This window comes from Macaca nemestrina, chromosome 4, assembly GCF_043159975.1.
Source record: "Macaca nemestrina isolate mMacNem1 chromosome 4, mMacNem.hap1, whole genome shotgun sequence".
NCBI classification, from domain to species: domain Eukaryota; kingdom Metazoa; phylum Chordata; class Mammalia; order Primates; family Cercopithecidae; genus Macaca; species Macaca nemestrina.
This window is the reverse complement of record NC_092128.1, coordinates 85,913,942-85,933,430: the sequence shown is the minus strand read 5'-3', so window position 1 is coordinate 85,933,430 and position 19,489 is coordinate 85,913,942. Positions and strand designations below refer to the sequence as shown.

The window sequence follows — 19,489 nt, the reverse complement described above, 5'->3', positions numbered from 1 at the left end:
CTAACCTATTTGACACATGAAATTAACCATTAAAGCAGGTGACTAATAAATATTTTTGAATGACCATGCTGGATAATAATAAATATATTTGCATTACTGTTTATTTCCATAAGGAATCTATGGTAGTTTATTAATTTTTCAGATATGTTAAATTACATCCTTTCGAGTTTTGTTATTTCATATGTATACATTTAGGTAGATCAGATTTACAGATAAATAGATGAATGGAAATAAAAGATGGACAAATGGTATATAGACAGATAGACCCAGATAATGCAAATATACAGTTCTCGTTAATAATATTTTGAGAATGTTAAACCATTACAGATTTGTATTTTATAGTTTTTAATACTTCTTTGTATCAGACACAGGCCTGACAAAATTTACTATCAAGGTTACTATAAACTGAGATGAACACAATTAAGAATTTGTCATAAGTGAAATCCCTGCCATTGAGAAAGGGAGAAATCCTTCTGACCCTTGTGTGGTAGATGAAGAAGAAGGAAATAGTAGTGACTGAAAGTCAGGTGTTAATGTTAAAATTCCTGCTTCTCACTGTTCCCTGATCAATCCCGTTGAAGTTTAAGGGTGCTGTGAAAATATCAACGTACGTGAGAAGTCCTCTTCATTTGGCATGAGATTACCTGTATGTTTCCAACAGAACTTTGGGATTTGGCTCAGCTTCATTATCTAATATAGTGCAAAAGTGATAAATCAGCACTTACCAAGGGTGGTGAGTGGATAAATAAAAGTGAAGGAGCATCTTTAGCTTCCAGTGCCCAGTAGGCAAAAAACAAGTTTACACATGTCCCGGGAGAGAAATACATCGGACCTGAGAATGTTGGAGGAATGATACAGGTGTAGGGATCACAAGAAGAGACCACACAATATGCAGGACCTTTGTCACTAGAAGCAAATGAATGGATACATTGGACCTTAATGATGAGGGTCAGATGCATTGTGAGAATCACATGTAGAAAATCTTATTTATAGTATGCTTTGACATTTTTTTTTTTCTGAGAATTCACAAATTAGCAAAGTTGACGCAACTGGAATATCTTTGAAAGTATTATCCTGTCCCGTTTGCAGTCTGTTAGTATTCTCTCTATGTATTGGGACAGTGGGACAGCGTCATGCCTCAGATTGATGTTGGTACAGATACTTTCAGTTGCTTACTCCTTTAAAGCTTTCTTGCTTAGTTCCTGTTTTCCCCAGGAAAGGCAATGACATAATTATTTTTTAAATGTGCCTTCTAACTGAGAATGGGCCTGGGGAGAAAGTAGTAACCCTGTGTCCTTTTCCAGTCCTGGACTCATGCCCTAGGAGCATGCAGTGAGAAGAAACAGAAGAACTGAAATCTCAGCAGAAGAATTAAAAACAAAGCAATCAATCGCTGCACTGTCTTTTACCACTTCTGTAGAGCTTAAAGATTTTTATCAGACTAGAACCTTGAGATATTTTGAAAAGTTTATTTCAACCAAGGTCTGCAAAATTTGCTCATCATAAATAGGTTTATCACATTTCCCAATTCTCTTGAATAACTAAAAATATGTTTTTAAGATGTATCTCAAGTTTTTCTTCTTTCATTTTGCACAATCAGTTATTATTGAGGGGCCTGTACTTTTGTGGTAACACATGGGGTGTTATTTGGAATAAAATACAAGGAAAATATAATCAAGAAACTATTTTGTTTCTTGATTATCTTGCTTCTTGATATATTATAAGAAACTAATATGTGTATAAGAGATATACACATATTAGTTGCTTATGAGAATGTAGTTTTATCTACCCTTCATCCCCACCCCAAAAATAGCAACATGCAGTCCAATTCTGGATACTTGCCTTTGCTCAACATTTTGTATTTTTTTTTAAGGACTAAATAAAATTTACTTGCAGCCTTGATTTTTATATTTATTTTTTTTTAGGAGTCCACATCGATTAAAACACCGTCCTAAGTCCTGACATTTATTATGCAATTTATTTCCCCCTAGAAAGAAGATTAAAATTTAATTCAGAGACAGGAAACAAATAAGAGCCAATCAATTATGTGCTGGGGCTTTATAAGCACAGCAGACTGAACGATTCTGCTTTATGAATGGACCTAGTTTGTTGTAAGTTCCCTTTGCCTTTGGGCCTTAATTCTCAGGGGATCACGGGACATATTCATTGGCATGAAACTATTTCCTTTGCAAGAATGCTATTGTGATTCCACAGTAAGACTCATTCATGGGAAAAAACAAAACCTGAAAAACCGAATGAATAATGAACAAAGTTGAGGTGAAACATTTTTGGCTGCTAGGTTTTGTTTTTGTTGACATGATATGTTGTTGTTATTACACCTTTAAAAAGTGTTTCCCTGCAATTGTGCTCCTCACAAATGTAAAGGTTGTTTTTCATTGTTTCTCTTTTAGAATGTGACCACAGAGACTTCCTGAGGTCCTGAAACACCTGTGTCCTATAGCAGTGCTGCTCACACTTGCCTAATGAGAACAATTGCCAAGGGAGGTTGCTAGAATGCATATTCCTGAACCACAATCCAAACGTAGTCACAGGGCCAAGTTCTTCATTAGCCACAGTAATGTATGGTGCCTAGGGTCCATGGTACTTTTAGGGATCTAAAAAAAATGTACTAATTTCTTTTGAAATCTGAAGAAAAAATATAATCCATCCTCAATTATATTTGTCTTTATATCAATACAGTCATAAAATATAATATTTAATAATTTTATGGATAAAAGAGTCTATTGAATATAATAGTGCCTAGAGCCCCTGAAAATAAAAATGGGATCCTGCCTAGCAACCAGAATATTCAAGGCAAGAGCCCCAGAATCTGCATTTCAACTAGTACTCACAAGGAAGTTTTTGAAACACTCTTGAGCAGTATTTTTAAAAAGCTACATCCTTTCTGAGTTCAGTCAGGTTTCAATCAGAGAAATGGAATTATTGCAAGTATTACAGATGGAATTTATCAGAGGAGTTAGACCTTCTGTAATACTTGCAATAATTCCATTTCTCTGATTGAAACCTGACTGAACTCAGAAAGGATGTAGCTTTTTAAAAATACTGCTGAAGTACAGAGAAATAAGGTTGAGAAATAAGATGTGGAGGATTTGAGAAGTCACCAGCAAGCTTGAGCCTGGATGGTAGGTTAGAAGCTTGCAGATAATCTGGAAAGCCAGGCTTGTCCCCCTTTGGAGGTAGGACAAACAAAGTGAAGGTGAATTGGGATAAGTCTCTTCAAGTCTGTTGCCTCTGTGTCTACAGAGATGGGAGTGTGGGATCGGGGTTCACTGTTTATCACCAGGACCTGCAACCTGGCAAAAAGAGAGTGGGACACTGAGTAAGAAATAGCAAAGTAAGCTTGAATGTACCTGCAGATACCTCCAGCTTAGCCAAGTTGACACGTACAAAATGCGGCCTCTTCTTCCCTTCAGATGTTAGATAATTTTTATTTACATAGCACATACTCTGCCCTCGTGGGCTGATCATGGTTGTGTCACTCCGCTCTTTACTCTCCTACCCTCTTACTTACCAGTTGTTGATCTGGGAAGGAATCTTACCGTCCTAAGCCTCATGGTCCTTCCTCATTTGATAATAAAGACAGTAAGAGTGCCTGCTTCAAAGCATTGCTGTGAGAACTGAATCTGATGAACAATGTAGGCTGTTTCTTTGCCAGACTGTCAGGCACATGATAAATGTTTGTTACTAGTGCTATTAATAATAATAAAGCTTTATTAATAATAAACTAGACCACAATTCAAGTGAATTATTGTGATATAACTGTAGAAATAATTCTAAATCTGCAATAAATTACAGTGCTATTTGTTGTCTTAATGGTTTACTAGCCAGAAAAAATAATTAGCCTACTTAAAAGGAATAATAATTAGATGGCTGACTTTTTAGTAGAAACTTTGAAAGCGAATAGAAAACAAGGAAATAATATGTCCAATGTTCTGAAAGAAGATAATTGTAAGATGGAGAGCCAAGATGACTGACTAGATGGAGCTAAGAAGAGTTTTTTCCACTGAGAGAGACTGGGCCATGAAATAGACTGGTGCATCTTTGGAAAGAAGGCATTGAAAGTGGACAGAGGGAGGATACAGACCTCAAGCTGAAAGGGGAGGAAGCTACCAACACTCCATGTGGTTGCTGAGCATGAGGACTTGTTCCTGGCCCTGAGTGGCTCCTAGAGAAGCAATAAATGAAACAAAAGTGGAGTGGCTTACTCTCATCGTTGACCTCCAAGATCATAGCTGCAGGAGATTCCACAGCCCCCATGAACATCTGAGCTGGTAAGAACTCCCTGGGGAGTTGGCAGAGACAGAACTCCAGCCTACAGTGAGCCCAGAGGGTTTGAGTACAGCCAAGGGTGCCCATGTCAAAGACTCTATCTTATATTGGCTGCCGGAACTGGATAGAACAGGGTGTCTTGCCCATGGGAGGGGGCCAGTCTGATCTGAGCACACCCTATCTGCCAGTCTCTCCCAGGGTTATTGCCTAATTACACCTGCTTGCAGCACAGCTTCAGCTTGCCAGCAGCCACTGCCATAGCTCTTTCACTGGCAGATCTTGCCTAAGTACCACAATGCTTTTGCAGATGGACCCCTGCCAGTGCATACCCACCCATAGCCTTTCCCTGCCAGTGTGCACTTGCCTATAGCCTCCCACCACCAACTTGCTGGTGCACATGCACACAAGGACTCCCTGCCACGCTGCTGGTGTGCATGTGCACAAGGGCCCTCCACCACCTCACTGGAGCACTATTACCAGCAGCCCCTATTAAAGTGTAGTTGCCAGTAGCCTGGGAATACCTCAACCCCTCTATCACAGCAGGTTGAAAAGAAATTCCACCTTGAGGGGCCTGAGGACAAAGACAGAGTCCTGGTTACAACCCTCCCAGGGTTAGAGCATGTAGCCCAGGAGTGCTGGGCTGAGCCTTGGCTGCCTGAAAGTATCCAGAAACAAACAAAATAAACTAAAGCCAACTTATTCCACAGTCAAACCTTCAAGGGCATCAAAGAATATAAAAGCAAAATACCCCATACAAAAGACAGCCACTTCAAAAATTAAAGGAACATCGGCCAACACAGATGAGAAACAACCAGTGCAAGAACTCTGGCAAGTCTCAAAGCCAGAGTGTCTTTTTACCTCCAAATAACTGCACTATCTCCCCAGCAATGGTTGTTAACCAGATTGAAATAGATTGAATGACAAACATAGAATTCAGAATCTGCATGGCAAGGAAGTTCATCAAGATATAAAAGAAGGTTGGAGCCCAATCCAAAGAAAACAGTAAAATACTAAAACAGTACAATAGTTGAAAGATGACATAGCCATTTTAATAAAGAGCCAAACTGAATGTCTGGAAGTGAAAAATTCACAACAGGAATTTCAGAATTAAAAAAAAGAAATTTTATAATGCAATTGGAAGTATTAATAATAGAATAGTCCAACCTGAGCAAAGATCTCAGAGCTAGAATACTGCTTCTTTGAATCAACATAGGCAGATAAAAATAAAGAAAATAAAATTTTTTTTAATGCAACAAAACCTCTGGGAAATACGGGATTACGTAAAGAGACCAAAGCTGTGACTCATTGATATTCCTGAAAGACACGGAGAGAGAGCGAGCAACTTGGAAAATATATTTGAGGATACCGTCCATGAAAATTTTCCCAGTCTCTCTAGAGAGGCTGAATACAAATTCAGGAAATTTAGGGAACCTTTTCAAGACGCAATACAATACAACTATCCCCAAGACACATAGTCATCAGATTCTACAAATTAATGTGAAAGAAAAAATCTGAAAGGCAGCTAGAGAAAAGGGGCAGATCACATACAAAGGGAGCCCCATCAGGGTAACAGTTGACTTTTGATCAAAACCCCTAAAAGACAGAACATATTAGAAGCCTATATTCAGCATCCTTAATGAAAAGAAATTCCAACCAAGAATTTCTTATCTGGCCAATCTAAGCTTTATAAGCGAAGGATAAATAAAATCCTTTCATACCAGAAAATGCTAAGGAAATTTGTTACCACCAGACCTGCTTTACAAGATATCCTTAAGGAATTGCTAAACATACAAACAAAAGATTAATACCTGCCAACCGCAGTGGCCTAGTACATAGCTCACTGACACTCTAAAGCAACTATATAATCAAGTCTACATAACAACTAGCTAACAGCACCACCATGTGATCAAATCCTCACATATCAAGATTAACCTTGAATGTATACTGGCTAAATGTACCACTTAAAAGACGGAGTGGAAGTTGGATAAAGAAGCAAGACCCAGCTGAATTCTGTCTTGAAGAGACCCCTCGCAGATGCAAGGACACCCAAAGGCTCAGAGTAAATGGATGGAGAAAGATCTATCAAACAAATGAAAACCAAAAAAGAGTGTTGCTATCCATGAGCATGGGATGTGTTTTCACTTGTTTGTGTTATCTATGATTCCTTTCAGCAGTTTGCTTAGGTATATTCCTAAGTATTTTATTATTATTTTTTGCAACTATTGTAAAAGGGGTTGAGTTCTTGATTTGATTCTCAGTTTGGTCTCTGTTGGTATATAGCAGAGCTACTAATTTGTGTACATTAATTTTCTATTCTGAAACTTTGCTGAATTCATTTACCAGTTCTAGGAGATTTTTTGGATGAGTCTTTAGGGTTTTCTAGGTATATGATCATATCATCAAAAAACAGTAACAGTCTGATTTCCTCTTTACCAATTTGGATGCCTTTGACTTATTTCTCTTGCTTGACTGATCTGGCTAGGATTTCCAGTACTATGTTGAATAGAAGTAGTCAAAGTGAGCATCCTTATGGATGGGTAGAATCAATATTGTAAAAATGACTATATTGCCAAAAGTAATCTACAAATTCAATGTCCATCAAATACCATCATCAAAATAGCACCATTAAAATTTGTATCAAAATACGACCATCATTCTTCACAGAACTAGAAAAAGAATCCTAACATTCATATGGAACCAAAAAAGAGTTTGCAGAGCCAAAAGCAAGACCAAGCCAAAAGAATAAATCTGGAGGCATCACATTACCTGATTTCAAACTATACTATAAGGCCATAGTCACCAAAACAGCATGATTCTGATATAAAAATAGGCACATATGCCAATAAAACAGAATAGAGAACCCAGAAATAAACTCAAATACTTACAGTCAACTCATCTTCAACAAAGCAAACAAAAATACGAAGTGAGGAAAGGACACCCTGTTTCAACGAATGGTGCTGGGATAATTGACAAGCCATATGTAGAAGAATGAAACTGGATCCTTATCTCTTATCTTATACAAAAATCAACTCAAAATGGATCAAAGACTTAAATCTAAGACCCCAAATCCTAAACATTCTGGAAGATAATATTGGAAAAACCCTTCTAGCCTTTGGCTTAAGCAAAGCCTTCATGATCAAAAACACAAAAGCAAACACAACAAAAATAAAGATAAATATATGGAACTTAATTAAACTAAAATGCTCCTGCAAAGGGAAAGAAATAATCATCAGAGTTAACAGATAACTACAGTTTGGGGGAAGATCCTCACAATCTATACATCCAACAAAGGACTAATATCCAGAATCTACAAAGAATTTAAACAAATTGGCAAGAAAAAAAAATCCCATCAAAAACCAAGCTAAGGAAATGAACAGACAATTCTCAAAAGAAGATATACAAGTGGCCAACAAACATATGGGAAAATGCTCGACATCACTAATTATCAGGGAAATCCAAATCAAAACCACATGATACCACCTCACTCCTGCAAGAATGGCCAAAATCAAAAAATAATAGATGTTAGCATGAATGTGGTGAAAAGAGAACACTTTTACACTGTTGGTGAAAATGCAAACTAGTATGACCCCTATGGAAAGCAGTGTAGAGATTCCTTAAAGTACTAAAAGCAGATCTACCAATTGATCTAGCAATCTCACTACTAGCTATTTATCTAGAGAAAAAGAAGTCATTATACAAAAAAGATACTTGCACATACACCTTTATAGCAGCATAGTTTGCAACTGCAAAAATATGGAACCAGCCCAAATGCCCATTAAACAATGAGTGGATAAAGAAAATGTTGTATATTTATACCATGGAATACTACTCAGCCATAAATAGGAATGAAATAATGGCATTCACAGCAACCTAGATGAAATTGTAGACTATTATTTTAAGTTAAGTAACTCAGGAATGAAAAGTCAAACATCATATATTCTCACTCATAATTGGAAGCTAAGCTATGAGGATGCAAAGGCATATGAATTAAACAATGGACTTTGGAAAGTCAGGTGAAAGTGTGGGAGGGGTTTGGAGGATAAAAGACTACACACTGGGTACAATGTACACTGCTTGGGTGACGGGTGCACCAAAATCTTACATGAACTTATTCATGTAACCAAACATCACTTGTTCCCCAAAAACTTATTGAAATAAAAAATAAATTAAAAAAAACGTTTTACCATTGCATACCTTCATTGCAGCCCTGAACTTCTTACCGTTTAATGCTGCCCAATTCATGAATTTCTATCTGTTCAAATAAACTTATAAAAGTTTTAAAAGAAAACAAAAACAAAACAAAACAAAAGAGCGTTGCTATTTTTATTTGACACAAAACAGACTTTAAACCAACAATGATCAAAAAGGACAAAGAAGGGCATTGTGTTACATAATAACAAAATGTTCAATTCAAAAGATTTAACTATCTTAACTATGTATGTAGCCAACATGGGAGCACCCATATTCACTAAAGAAGTTCTTAGGGACCTACGAAGAGACTTAAATAACTAGACAATATTTGGGAAATTTCAACACCCTGCTACAGAAATTTCAGAATGCAATTGGAAGCACTAGAAACAGAACAGACTAACCTGAAGAAAGAATCTCAGACCTAAAAGACCAGTAACTGTTAGACAGATCACTGAAACAGAAAAGTAACAAAGATGTTAGGGACCTAAAGTTAACACTGACCAAATGGACCTAACAAGTATCTGCAGAATACATCACTCAACAACAACAGAATACACATTCTTCCCACGTGCACACACCACATATTCTGAAATGGACCATATGCTCTGCCATAAAGCAATTCTCAACAGATTTTTAAAAAGATCCAAATCCTACAAATCATACTCTCACACCACAACACAATAAAAATAGAAATCAACACCAGGAATATTTCTCAAAACCATAAAATTACATGGAAATTAAACAAACTGCTTCTGAGTCACTTCTGCATAAACAATTAAATGAAGACAGAAATAAATAATTCTTTAAAACTAATGAAAACAAAGACATAACATACCAGAATCTCTTAGATACTGCAAAAGCAGTGTTAAAAGAAAAGTTTATAGTGCTGAACACCTACAGAAAGAAGTTAGAAAGATCTCAAATCTAACGTCACACCTAGAGGAACTTAGGAAACAAGAGCAAACCAACCCCAAAGCGAGCAGAAAAAGAGAAAACCACAACGAGCGATGAACTGAACACAAATGAGATGCAAAAATCCATACAAAAGATCACTGAAACCAAAAGCTTGTTCTTTGAATGAATAAATAACATGGATTGCCCACTAGCTTGATTAATAAAGAAAAAATAGAGAAGATTCAAATAAACATGATTATAAATGACAATGGAGAAATTATCACTGACCCAACAGGATAAAACAAACAAGCAAACAAAACTTAGAAACTATTGTGAACACTTCTATGTACACGAACTAGAGAACCTATGAGAAATAAATACATTCCCAGAGATATACAACCTCCCAAGACTGAACAAGGAAGAAATTGTAATCCTGAACAGATCAACAACTAATTCTGAAATTGAAATGTACCAACCAGAGAAAGTGCTGGGCCAGAAAGATTCACAGCCAAATTCTACCAGACATATAAAGAAGAACTGGTACCAATACTACCGATATGTTTCAAAAAAAAATCAAGGAGGAGGGATTATCTCCTAATTCATTCTATGAGGCCAGCATCATTCTGATACTAACAAAACCTGGTAGAGACACAAAAGAAAAGAAAACTTCAAGCTGTTATCCCTGATGAACATAGGCACCAAATCCTCAATAAAATAGTAGCAAATCAAATCCAACTGTAAATTAAAAAGCAAATTCACCATGATCAGGTAGGCTTTATTCTTGAGACGCAAGGTTGTTTCAATGTGTGCAAATCAATACATGTGTTTCATCACATAAGCAGAGCTAAAAACAAAAACCACTTGATGATCTCGATAGATGCAGAAAAAGGCTTTCAAAAAAATTCAACATCCTTTTATGTTAAAAACCCTCAACAAACTAGCTATTGAAGGAACATACCTCAAAATAATAAGAGCCACCTATGACAAAACCACAACCAACATCATACTAACTGGCCAAAAGCTGGAAGCATTCCGCCAGAAAACAGGAATAAGACAAGAATGTCCCTTCTCAGCATTCATTCCTATTTATCACAATACTGGAAGTCCTAGCCAGAGCAATCAGGCAAGATAAATAAATAAAAGGCATCCAAATAGGAAGAGAGGAAGGAAAACTATCTCTCTTCACAGATGATATGATTCTGTACCTAGGAAACCTCATAGTCTATCCAAAGGTTCCTATAACTTAAAAACAACTTCAGTAAAGCTTCAGGGTATGAAATAAATATAGAAACATCAATAGCATTTCTATGCTACTTGGACCAATAATGTCTGAGCGGAGGGCCAAATCAAGAATGCAATCCCATTCATAATAACCACAAAAAGAATAAAATACCAAAAAATGCAGCTAACCAGGGAGGTGAAAGATCTAAACCCTAATGAAACAAATCAGACATGACACAAACAAATGGAAACACATTCCATGCCCTAAGATAGGAATAATCAGTTTTGTTAAAATGTCCATGTTGCCTGAAGCAATTTACAGATTCAATGTTATTCCTATCAAATTACCAACATCATTTTTTTTCCACAGAATTAAGAAAAAGTATTCTAAAATACATATAAAACCAAAGAACAGCCCAAATAACCAAAGCAATCCTAAGCAAAAAGAGCAAAGCTGGAGGCATGACACTACCTGTCTCCAAACTATACTACAAGGCTGTAATAACCAAAACAGCATGGTACTGGTACCATGCAGACACATAGACCAATAGAACAGGTTAGAGAACCCAGAAATAAAGCCACACATTTACAACTATCTGATCTTTGACAAAATGGGCAATAGAAAGCAATAGGGGAAAAGACTCCCTAGTCAATAAATGGTATTGTGGTAACTAGCTAAACATATACAGATTAAAACTGGATCCCTTCCTTTTACCATATAATAAAATCAACTCATGATAGATTAAAAGCTTAAATGTAAGACCTAAAACCATAAAAACCCTAGAAGAAAAGCTAGAAAATATTTTTGTGGATGTTGGCCTTGGCAAGGATTTCATGATGAAGTCTCCAAAGGTAATTGCAACAAAAACAAAATAGGTAAGTGGGACCTAATTAAACTAAAGAGCTTCTGCATGCTAAAAGAAATGATCAACAGAGTAAACATACAACCTACAGCATGGGAGAAAATATTAACAAACCATGCATTCAACAAAGGTCCCATATCCAGAATATATGAGGAAGTTAAATCAACGAGCCAAAATAAACGATTTCATTAAAAAAGTGTGCAAAGGACATGAATAGATATTTCTCAAAAAAAGATATATACATGGCAAATGCATATAAAATAATTCTCAACATTACTAATCATTAGGGAAATGCAAATTAAAATTACAACGAGATACTCTCTCACACTGGTTAGAATGGCTATGGTTAAAAAGTCAGAAAATAACAGATATTAGCAAGGTGAGGTTGTGGGGAAAAGGGAATGCTTATATATGTTGCTGAGAATGTTAATTATTTTAGCCACCGTGGACAGCAGTTTGGAGTTTTCTCAAAGAAACAGAACCACCATTTGACCCAGTAATCTAATTCCTGGGTATATACTTCCCAAAATATACATTGTTTTACCAAAAAGACACATCCACTTATATGTTAATCCCAGCACTATTCATAATAGCAAAGACATGGAATCAGCCTAGATACTCATCAACAGTGGATTGGATAAAGAAAATATGGTACATATACACCATGGAATACTATATGCAGCCATAAGAAATGGAATCATGTCATTTGCAACATGGATGCAGCCAGTATCCCAAGCAAATTAATAAAAGAACGGAAAACCAAATAGTGCATGAATTCCCACTTATAGGTGGGAACTAAACCTTGAGTACACATGAATATAAAGAGAGGAACAATGGATACCAGGGCCCACTTGAGGGTGATCCATGGGAGGAGGGTGAGGGTCAAAAAACCATGTACAGGGTACTATGCTCTCTACCTGGGTGATGAAATCACTTGTACACCAAACCCCAGTGGCATACAATTTACCCGTGTAACAAACCTGAACATGAACTCATTGAACCTAAAATAAAAGTTGAAAAAAATAGAAAATAACTGTAAACCTAGAACTCTATGTCCACAAACCTATATTTGAAGAATAAGAGCAAAATACATTTTACTCATAAGAGATTTACCACTAACTAACAAATCTACCCTAACAGAAAATCTAAAATATGTGCTTTAGGCAGAAGGAGAATATTTCCACCACGAAGGGCCAAAATATAAAAAGGAATAGTAAGGCAAATAAGGAAAAAGTTAACTAAGTCTAAATAAATAGTAAGTATTTTAAAAATAAAATTAATACTATTGTAAATGATTCCTTCTGATACACTTTACCACCGCTTTAGTTTGAGCCTCCCCTCTTAAGTGATTGGAAAATATTCCAAAATTGACACCTCAATTTGATGCTATGACAAGCATATTTTATACTGAATAATAGTCAAAATAGTAATGCTCAGGCTAGTACAGGTATAATCTCCAAATCAAGACACGATTTTATGTTTCAGTACTTTTTTTTACCATTACAGTTTTTCAGGGACTTGCCTTTTACAGTCTGTGTACGTCTGACTACGGCAGAGGCTAGTAGGTTTCTCTTAGTATGTATTTTTCCCTCTTTGATAGAGACAGAGTTCCTTATTTTTAACTAGTCACACAGCCACCCAAAATGGAGCCTACATTTTTCAGTCTCCTTGGTAGTTGGTTGTAGCTCTGAAATTTAAGTTCTGGCAAGGAAATCCATTAAAAGATAATGGGTATGATATGGTTTGGCTGTGACCCCACCCAAATCTCATCTTGAATTGTAGCTCCCATAATTCCCGTGTGTCATGGGGTGGGAGGTAATTGAATTGTGGAGGCGGGTCTTTCCTGTGCTGTCCTTGGCATAGTGAATAAGTCTCACAAGATCTAATGGTTTTATAAAGGGGAGATCCCCTGCACGTGCTCTCTCTTGCCTGCCACCATGTACGATGTCCCTTTGCTCATCCTTCATCTTCTGCCATGATTGTGAGGCCTCCCCAGCTGTCTGGAATTGTGGACTTAATTGAGTTCATTAAACCTCTTTCCTTTATAAATTACCCAGTCTTGGGTGTGTCATTATTAGCAGCGTGAGAACAGACTAATACAGGGTACAATTTCTAGGATGTGTATATAAAAGACAGGAGTGTGTTACTGACTGCCCTCCTGCTTCTCTAAGGTTGGGGTGTGGTCCTGAGCCATGCATAAGCCACCTTGGACCCTGAGGAGGAGGCACCCCATAGAAGGCCAAGCAACAAGAGGGGAGAAGCTGGGACTTCAGACACACGCAGAGCACTTTGTTATTCTTTAAGCCATTGTGGGTTTTTTTTTTTTTTTTTTGGTACGTATTTTTTAACATTTTGTGGAATGTATATCCTAAATAATAAAGTGGTTATAAAAAATACATATGTTAATTTATTGGCATACTGAAACTCATTATTGTAAACACTATTTAAATCTTTACATTTCACTGAATATAGTGTTAACTCCTTTTTATGTTGTCAATACTTCACTGATTTTCAGATGCTACTTTATATTTTAGAAGATGATACCACGATCATGAATGCACTAGAGGAATCTGCAGGGAATGTTTTGTGGTGATACTTGCATCTGTGAAGCCCTTGTCCTCCAAAAAGAAAGCATGTACTTTAAAGGTTAAATTCTTGTGCCCTGTTCAAATATACAGGTAACTTTAAGTAATAACAAGAAAAATAGAGAATGCTTGTTGGTTTTAGTTTTAATAAAACTGGAATGGAGACTCAGCTAAGACAACTAACATATATAATTACTTCATTTTAACAAAGAGTACTTTGGTACTTTGACCAAAAAAAGTAGCTGATTGCTTTCTTTGTCTAGACAAAATCACTTTGTAATCTTTGTAGAGCTAGGTCTAGGAAATGATTAAGTTATACAATATTTAAGCCTAGTTTTCATGCAACACTAATAATTCTATCACATTTTTCTTTCTTTCAGTAATTCATTTGGAATTACAATATTTGAGCCCTACATTAAGCCTGGTGTTTCATATATAAATTATTTATATTCTTATTTTAAAAAACCTGTTTCTGAATAAGCTAAATTTACAATAAGAAAATATTAACCTTTCAGAATTGGTTTCCAAGAATCTGAAAATACATACTTCATAACATAAACTTTATTTAATAAGATTAAATGGTTATATTTCAAATATTATAAAAGTATATTAGAATGAATCATGTGGTTATATTAACTGTGCTATAGTAGATTTTTATTTGTTAGCTATATTTTGAGTGAAGGATTAGATCTATGTTTTGTTAGTTTTTAATATTAAAATGCACTGAATAAATCAACTCATTCTATGAATAAAAATTGTTTAATTTTCTTAAGTAAAACGTAATTGCATAAACATTTTAACAATCAAATACCTTCTACTTCATTGCTAACATAAACTTGCCTTTGAGATAATTATAAACAATACTTTAGAGTATATTACACCAAACATTTGAAGATGAAATTAGAGTTTTCTAATTTGTTCTGCTTTGGAAGAAAGTAGATATAGGTTATAGTGTTCAGTTTGTATGGCGTAATTGTGTAATGATGATTACATATCTGTTAAAGAATATCATCAAAAACCTACGAGTAATAACCTTTGTATCTTCTACTGTGGGCATAATGGAGGCTGACATTGTGAAGTTTATGGAAATACGTGAAAGGTGAAAAGTAATTTACTCTAAAATAAGGTAAACATAAAATTTATTTTTCCTTTAAAACACTAGAGTTTAAAGGGTTAAAAATACCAAAAATACAGTAAAAACAATTACCCATAATAGTACTATCTTAAGATAGTCATCATTAATATCTTGATATATTTCTATTCTGTTGTTTACTTTGAACATATAAGCTTACATATCTACATACCTACATATTTATGAAAATCGTGAATTTTTATTGTATTCATACTATGAGACAGTATTTTCATTTATTTTAAATATCTTTTTAAATAACTGTGTGCTATTTTATTTTATAGGATTTTTATAATCATTCTTCATTTTGTAGGTATTCAGGAAGCAATTACCTTTTCAAATACTATTAATAGGAAACAAGTTGAAAATGGCAAGTAAGACATAATACATTTATTTACTATTTTACCTCATCTTTTTGCAAAAGTATAGGGCAATAGGCAGGTAATATTTTGACACTATTGATGAAAATAAAGTTATGCCAGCCAGGCGCGGTGGGTCACGCCTGTAATCCCAGCACTTTGGGAGGTTAAGAGAGGGAGACCATTCTGACTAACAAGGTGAAACCCCATTTCCACTAAAAATACAAAAAATTAGCCAGGTGTGGTGGCGGGCGCCTGTAGTCCCAGCTACTTGGGAGGGTGAGGCGGGAGAATGGCGTGAACCCAGGAAGCGGAGCTTGCAGTGAGCTGAGATCGTGCCACTGCACTCCAGCCTGGACAACAGAGTGAGACTCCATCTCAAAAATAATAATAATAATAATAATAATAATAATAATAATAATAATAATAATTTTTAAAAATGAAAGTTATGCTACTTGTTCTGCCTCCATTGGAAATCAGACACAGACGTAATTCCTAACACCAGTATGTATACAGAACATCTTGACATTTAAATGGTGATATAATTAAAACTTTGTAGCCTGCTGTAAAGCAGCAAGGGCAGACAGTCATGTAAAATATCATTACAACTGAAGAAGTGCAACTAGAGGTAAATATAATGTACTTTGGAAGCATTTATTGTTCCTGACTAAAAATGTGCATGCACATACTTAAGTACCATACTCTAAACACATATACATGTTAAGGTGTTAAGGATTTCCGAAAATTCCTCTTCACATATCTCTTTTTATTTATTTTTCTCATTTGCATTTCTTATGCTTTTCTGCATAACAAGTAAACAGAGATATTTAATTACTGTTTTTTAATTTTTTCAGTTTCTACTCTGTCAAAAAGATTGGGAAAAGTATTCTACTATTTAAGTAATTAAAACATCATTATTCTATATAAATCAAAGATTATATGATGCTATTGAAAAAAGTCAGACCTGTGCATTTTTTTTGGATTATCTTATGAAATGTTTGACTGACTGAATATATTAGGCATTATGCATCTGCCTAATAACACCAATGTTAGCTAAGTTTCTAGACTTAAGAAAAAAACCCCACAGAATCTAATTGCCTTTCTGGTCTGACGAGTTTGTGCATTTGAAAGACACACATTTGTAAATATGATATTCAAATTTAACACTGATATGTATCTTTTTATAGTGGCCAGCTAGTAAAAATTTAAAATAGTTCAATAAGTCAATGATTGTCAACAACACCAAATACATGTGTTGTGATAATTTGTTTATACCTTAAAGATTCCTATTGAAATGTATAATTTTCAATGCATGCTACTTATAAGTTTTTAAGATGTACAATGTGCTGGCTTTCTAATTCCTGAGCCATCTATCCTATTTGAGCATTCACAAAATGATTAGTACAGCAATAGCTTTGTTCACGATGACTAAAGTTATTCTCAAAATCTTACCATCATTCCCTCCATTCTAAGAAAACATGAAGTTTTAATGAGCAAGCTGTTCTATAGTGTCAGAAACTATTGCTGTATATGTTCTACATGTGTTTTAAGTAAAAAAACAAAAACTAAAACAAAACAAGCAAACAAACAAAAAACTTCAGTGCCAACTCCGTCTGTTCATCTTGTTTCACTGAATGGAAATACATTTTTAAATATTTCTGAATATACCCATAGTACCAAACACCAAATATTTAAAGTGTAAATATTTACTTATTATTGTCCAAAATGCCTTTTACTGTTAAAGTACTTCTGAGTTTACTACAGTCTGCAAGTTCAGTTAGTTAGATGTTGGCATCCAGTGGGTCATGCCATGTTTATGGTAAAGGGAAGGAATTTGAGAAGGGATGGGTAAGAAATCTAGCCAAATCTATTGGGTAGACAAATTGAGCACCACCTCAGCGTGTCACATTTGTTAGGGCAATAATAGCATGTTGGTCCATCAGATTTACAATGCATGATGTCAGGGGTTTCTGTGGAGTGGCCTGTATGTATAAGCCTAATTTGGTGTACTTAACCAAATTAATTTTTATTCATTATTGCTTTAATTTCTTGGAGCTCAGTCTGAAATGCCTGAATGAAACTTTTTTCTACATTTTATGGCAAATGTTTATACTTTTGATATTATATTTTTATAATTTATATTTTATTTCCTATAGCTAATATGTAGTTTATAACTTTATTTTTGCCAAGTGCAAATCTCCTTTTTATGTCCAGTTTTACTTCTTCTTAGCCTGAAACCCTACTTGTATTCTATTTCCTACCATTATAAGGTTCTAACATATTTAATTTATTCTATACATTGTATTTATATATGGTTGTATTAAATGCTGACTAATGTCAAGAAAATGAATCAATGCTAACTTACATACTGTATTATTATTATTATTATTATTATTATTATTATTATTTGTCTTCTGAGACAGGGTCTAGCAGCTTTGTAGCCCAGCCTGGAGTGCAGTGGTGCAAAGGAATATATTGGAAAGAAATTTGGCACAATCTCGTAAGATTAATCATTCATATACCAAATGATCCAGCAATTCTATTTCAATATGTACCAACTCCTTGCCCCTAAACAACTCTAATACCTGACCATCAGAAGAAAAAATAATCTATAATGTCACTACCAAGAGTAAAAAATTGAGAGCTAACTGATGAGAACTCACGAACACAAATAAGGGGACAACAGACACTGGGGCCTACTTAAGGGTGGAGAGTGGGAGGAGAGAGAGAGGAGCAGAACAAATAACTAATGAGTACTAGGCTTAGTACCTGGGAGACAAAATAATCTGTATAACAAACCTCCATGACATGAGTTTACCTATGTAACAAACCTGCACAAGTCCCCCAGAACCTAAAATAAAAGTTAAAGAAAGAATAAAATATTGGAATCAATTAAAAGCCCCCTTTTCAGGAGAATACTATAAGCAGTGAAAAATGAATGAACAACTATATATACTAAATGTTGATGAAATGTAGAAATAATTGCAAGTGGATAAAGCAAGTCAAAGATGACATTGTTCACCATAATACCATTTTAGAGAACTCAGAAACAAAGTTAAAAGTATCTGTTACCTGGAGTTACGTATTTTATGTGATAATAACATGGCAAGTGGGTGATAAATTAAAATTCCAGAAAGTGGTTAATTGGTTGAGAGTAGGAAGAAGAGCAGATAGGAAGACACAGATAGAAATTTAGGTGTCAAGAATGCTCTAGATCTTAATTTGGGTGGTTAGTTCAGGGAGGTTATTTATTTTATTATTAAGCTTTATAAGTTACTTATGTGATATATGTAGTATATATAAATATACATAATGTTTATAATGTGTCAAATATTACCTAATAAGGTTGTTAAGAACTAAATGAAAAAGTCAACTTACAATTTTTGAGAATTTTATTTCTAGACTCAGGTCTTACATTTATTTTATTATGCAAAGTCTCCATGGGCATTTTGTCTTCATTCAAAAAGATTTAATTTTCTATTGATCAACCTTATTAAAGCTAATTGATATGTTACCGTCTCAGGCTATACATTATTTGTGAACGGGTAAGTATTGAAGCATTGGCATTTAGATAATGGTTTATTCGGCTTCTCTCAGCTTAAGTGACTCTTGGTTTTATGTGCTGCTATGTAGTGCCTAGAAATACAGATAGTTTTAAATGCTTTCAGGTTATTTTATGTATTTTTGGATAGGATATTTTTCTCACATAGATAATTGAAATCTTATTTTATATCACTAAACTTGATGACTACTGATTCAGCAGATCATTGTTTCAGAATACAAACAATATTTGGGATGTCAGGATTATGATTTAGCCTATCCAAGTGGCACAGTGGAATTTAATTACATTACATGCTTTGTGTTTAACTCTACTTAAATCATCCAGGAGACAGTAAAGTCATGAGACCTATACAAAATGTACCTCGCCATTACTTTCTAACTTCAATTGCACAAAGT

The 19,489-nt window shown here is 35.0% G+C and overlaps 1 protein-coding gene across 2 annotated transcripts in view; it reads left to right on the top strand.

The window, feature by feature from the left end:
• The window catches only part of LOC105475614 (alkylglycerol monooxygenase), a 423,463-nt gene that overhangs the window by 393,535 nt on the left and 10,439 nt on the right, over positions 1-19,489 (top strand). The window contains exon 13 of one of the 2 annotated variants that reach the window (XM_011731035.2): positions 1,305-1,647. The exons of the other annotated variant lie outside the window; for it this stretch is intronic. Coding sequence (XP_011729337.2) covers positions 1,305-1,355 — 51 coding nt within the window. The 3' untranslated portion in view covers positions 1,356-1,647. Of the gene's footprint in view, positions 1-1,304; positions 1,648-19,489 lie in introns of those variants that run through there. 2 annotated transcript variants of the gene reach the window in all.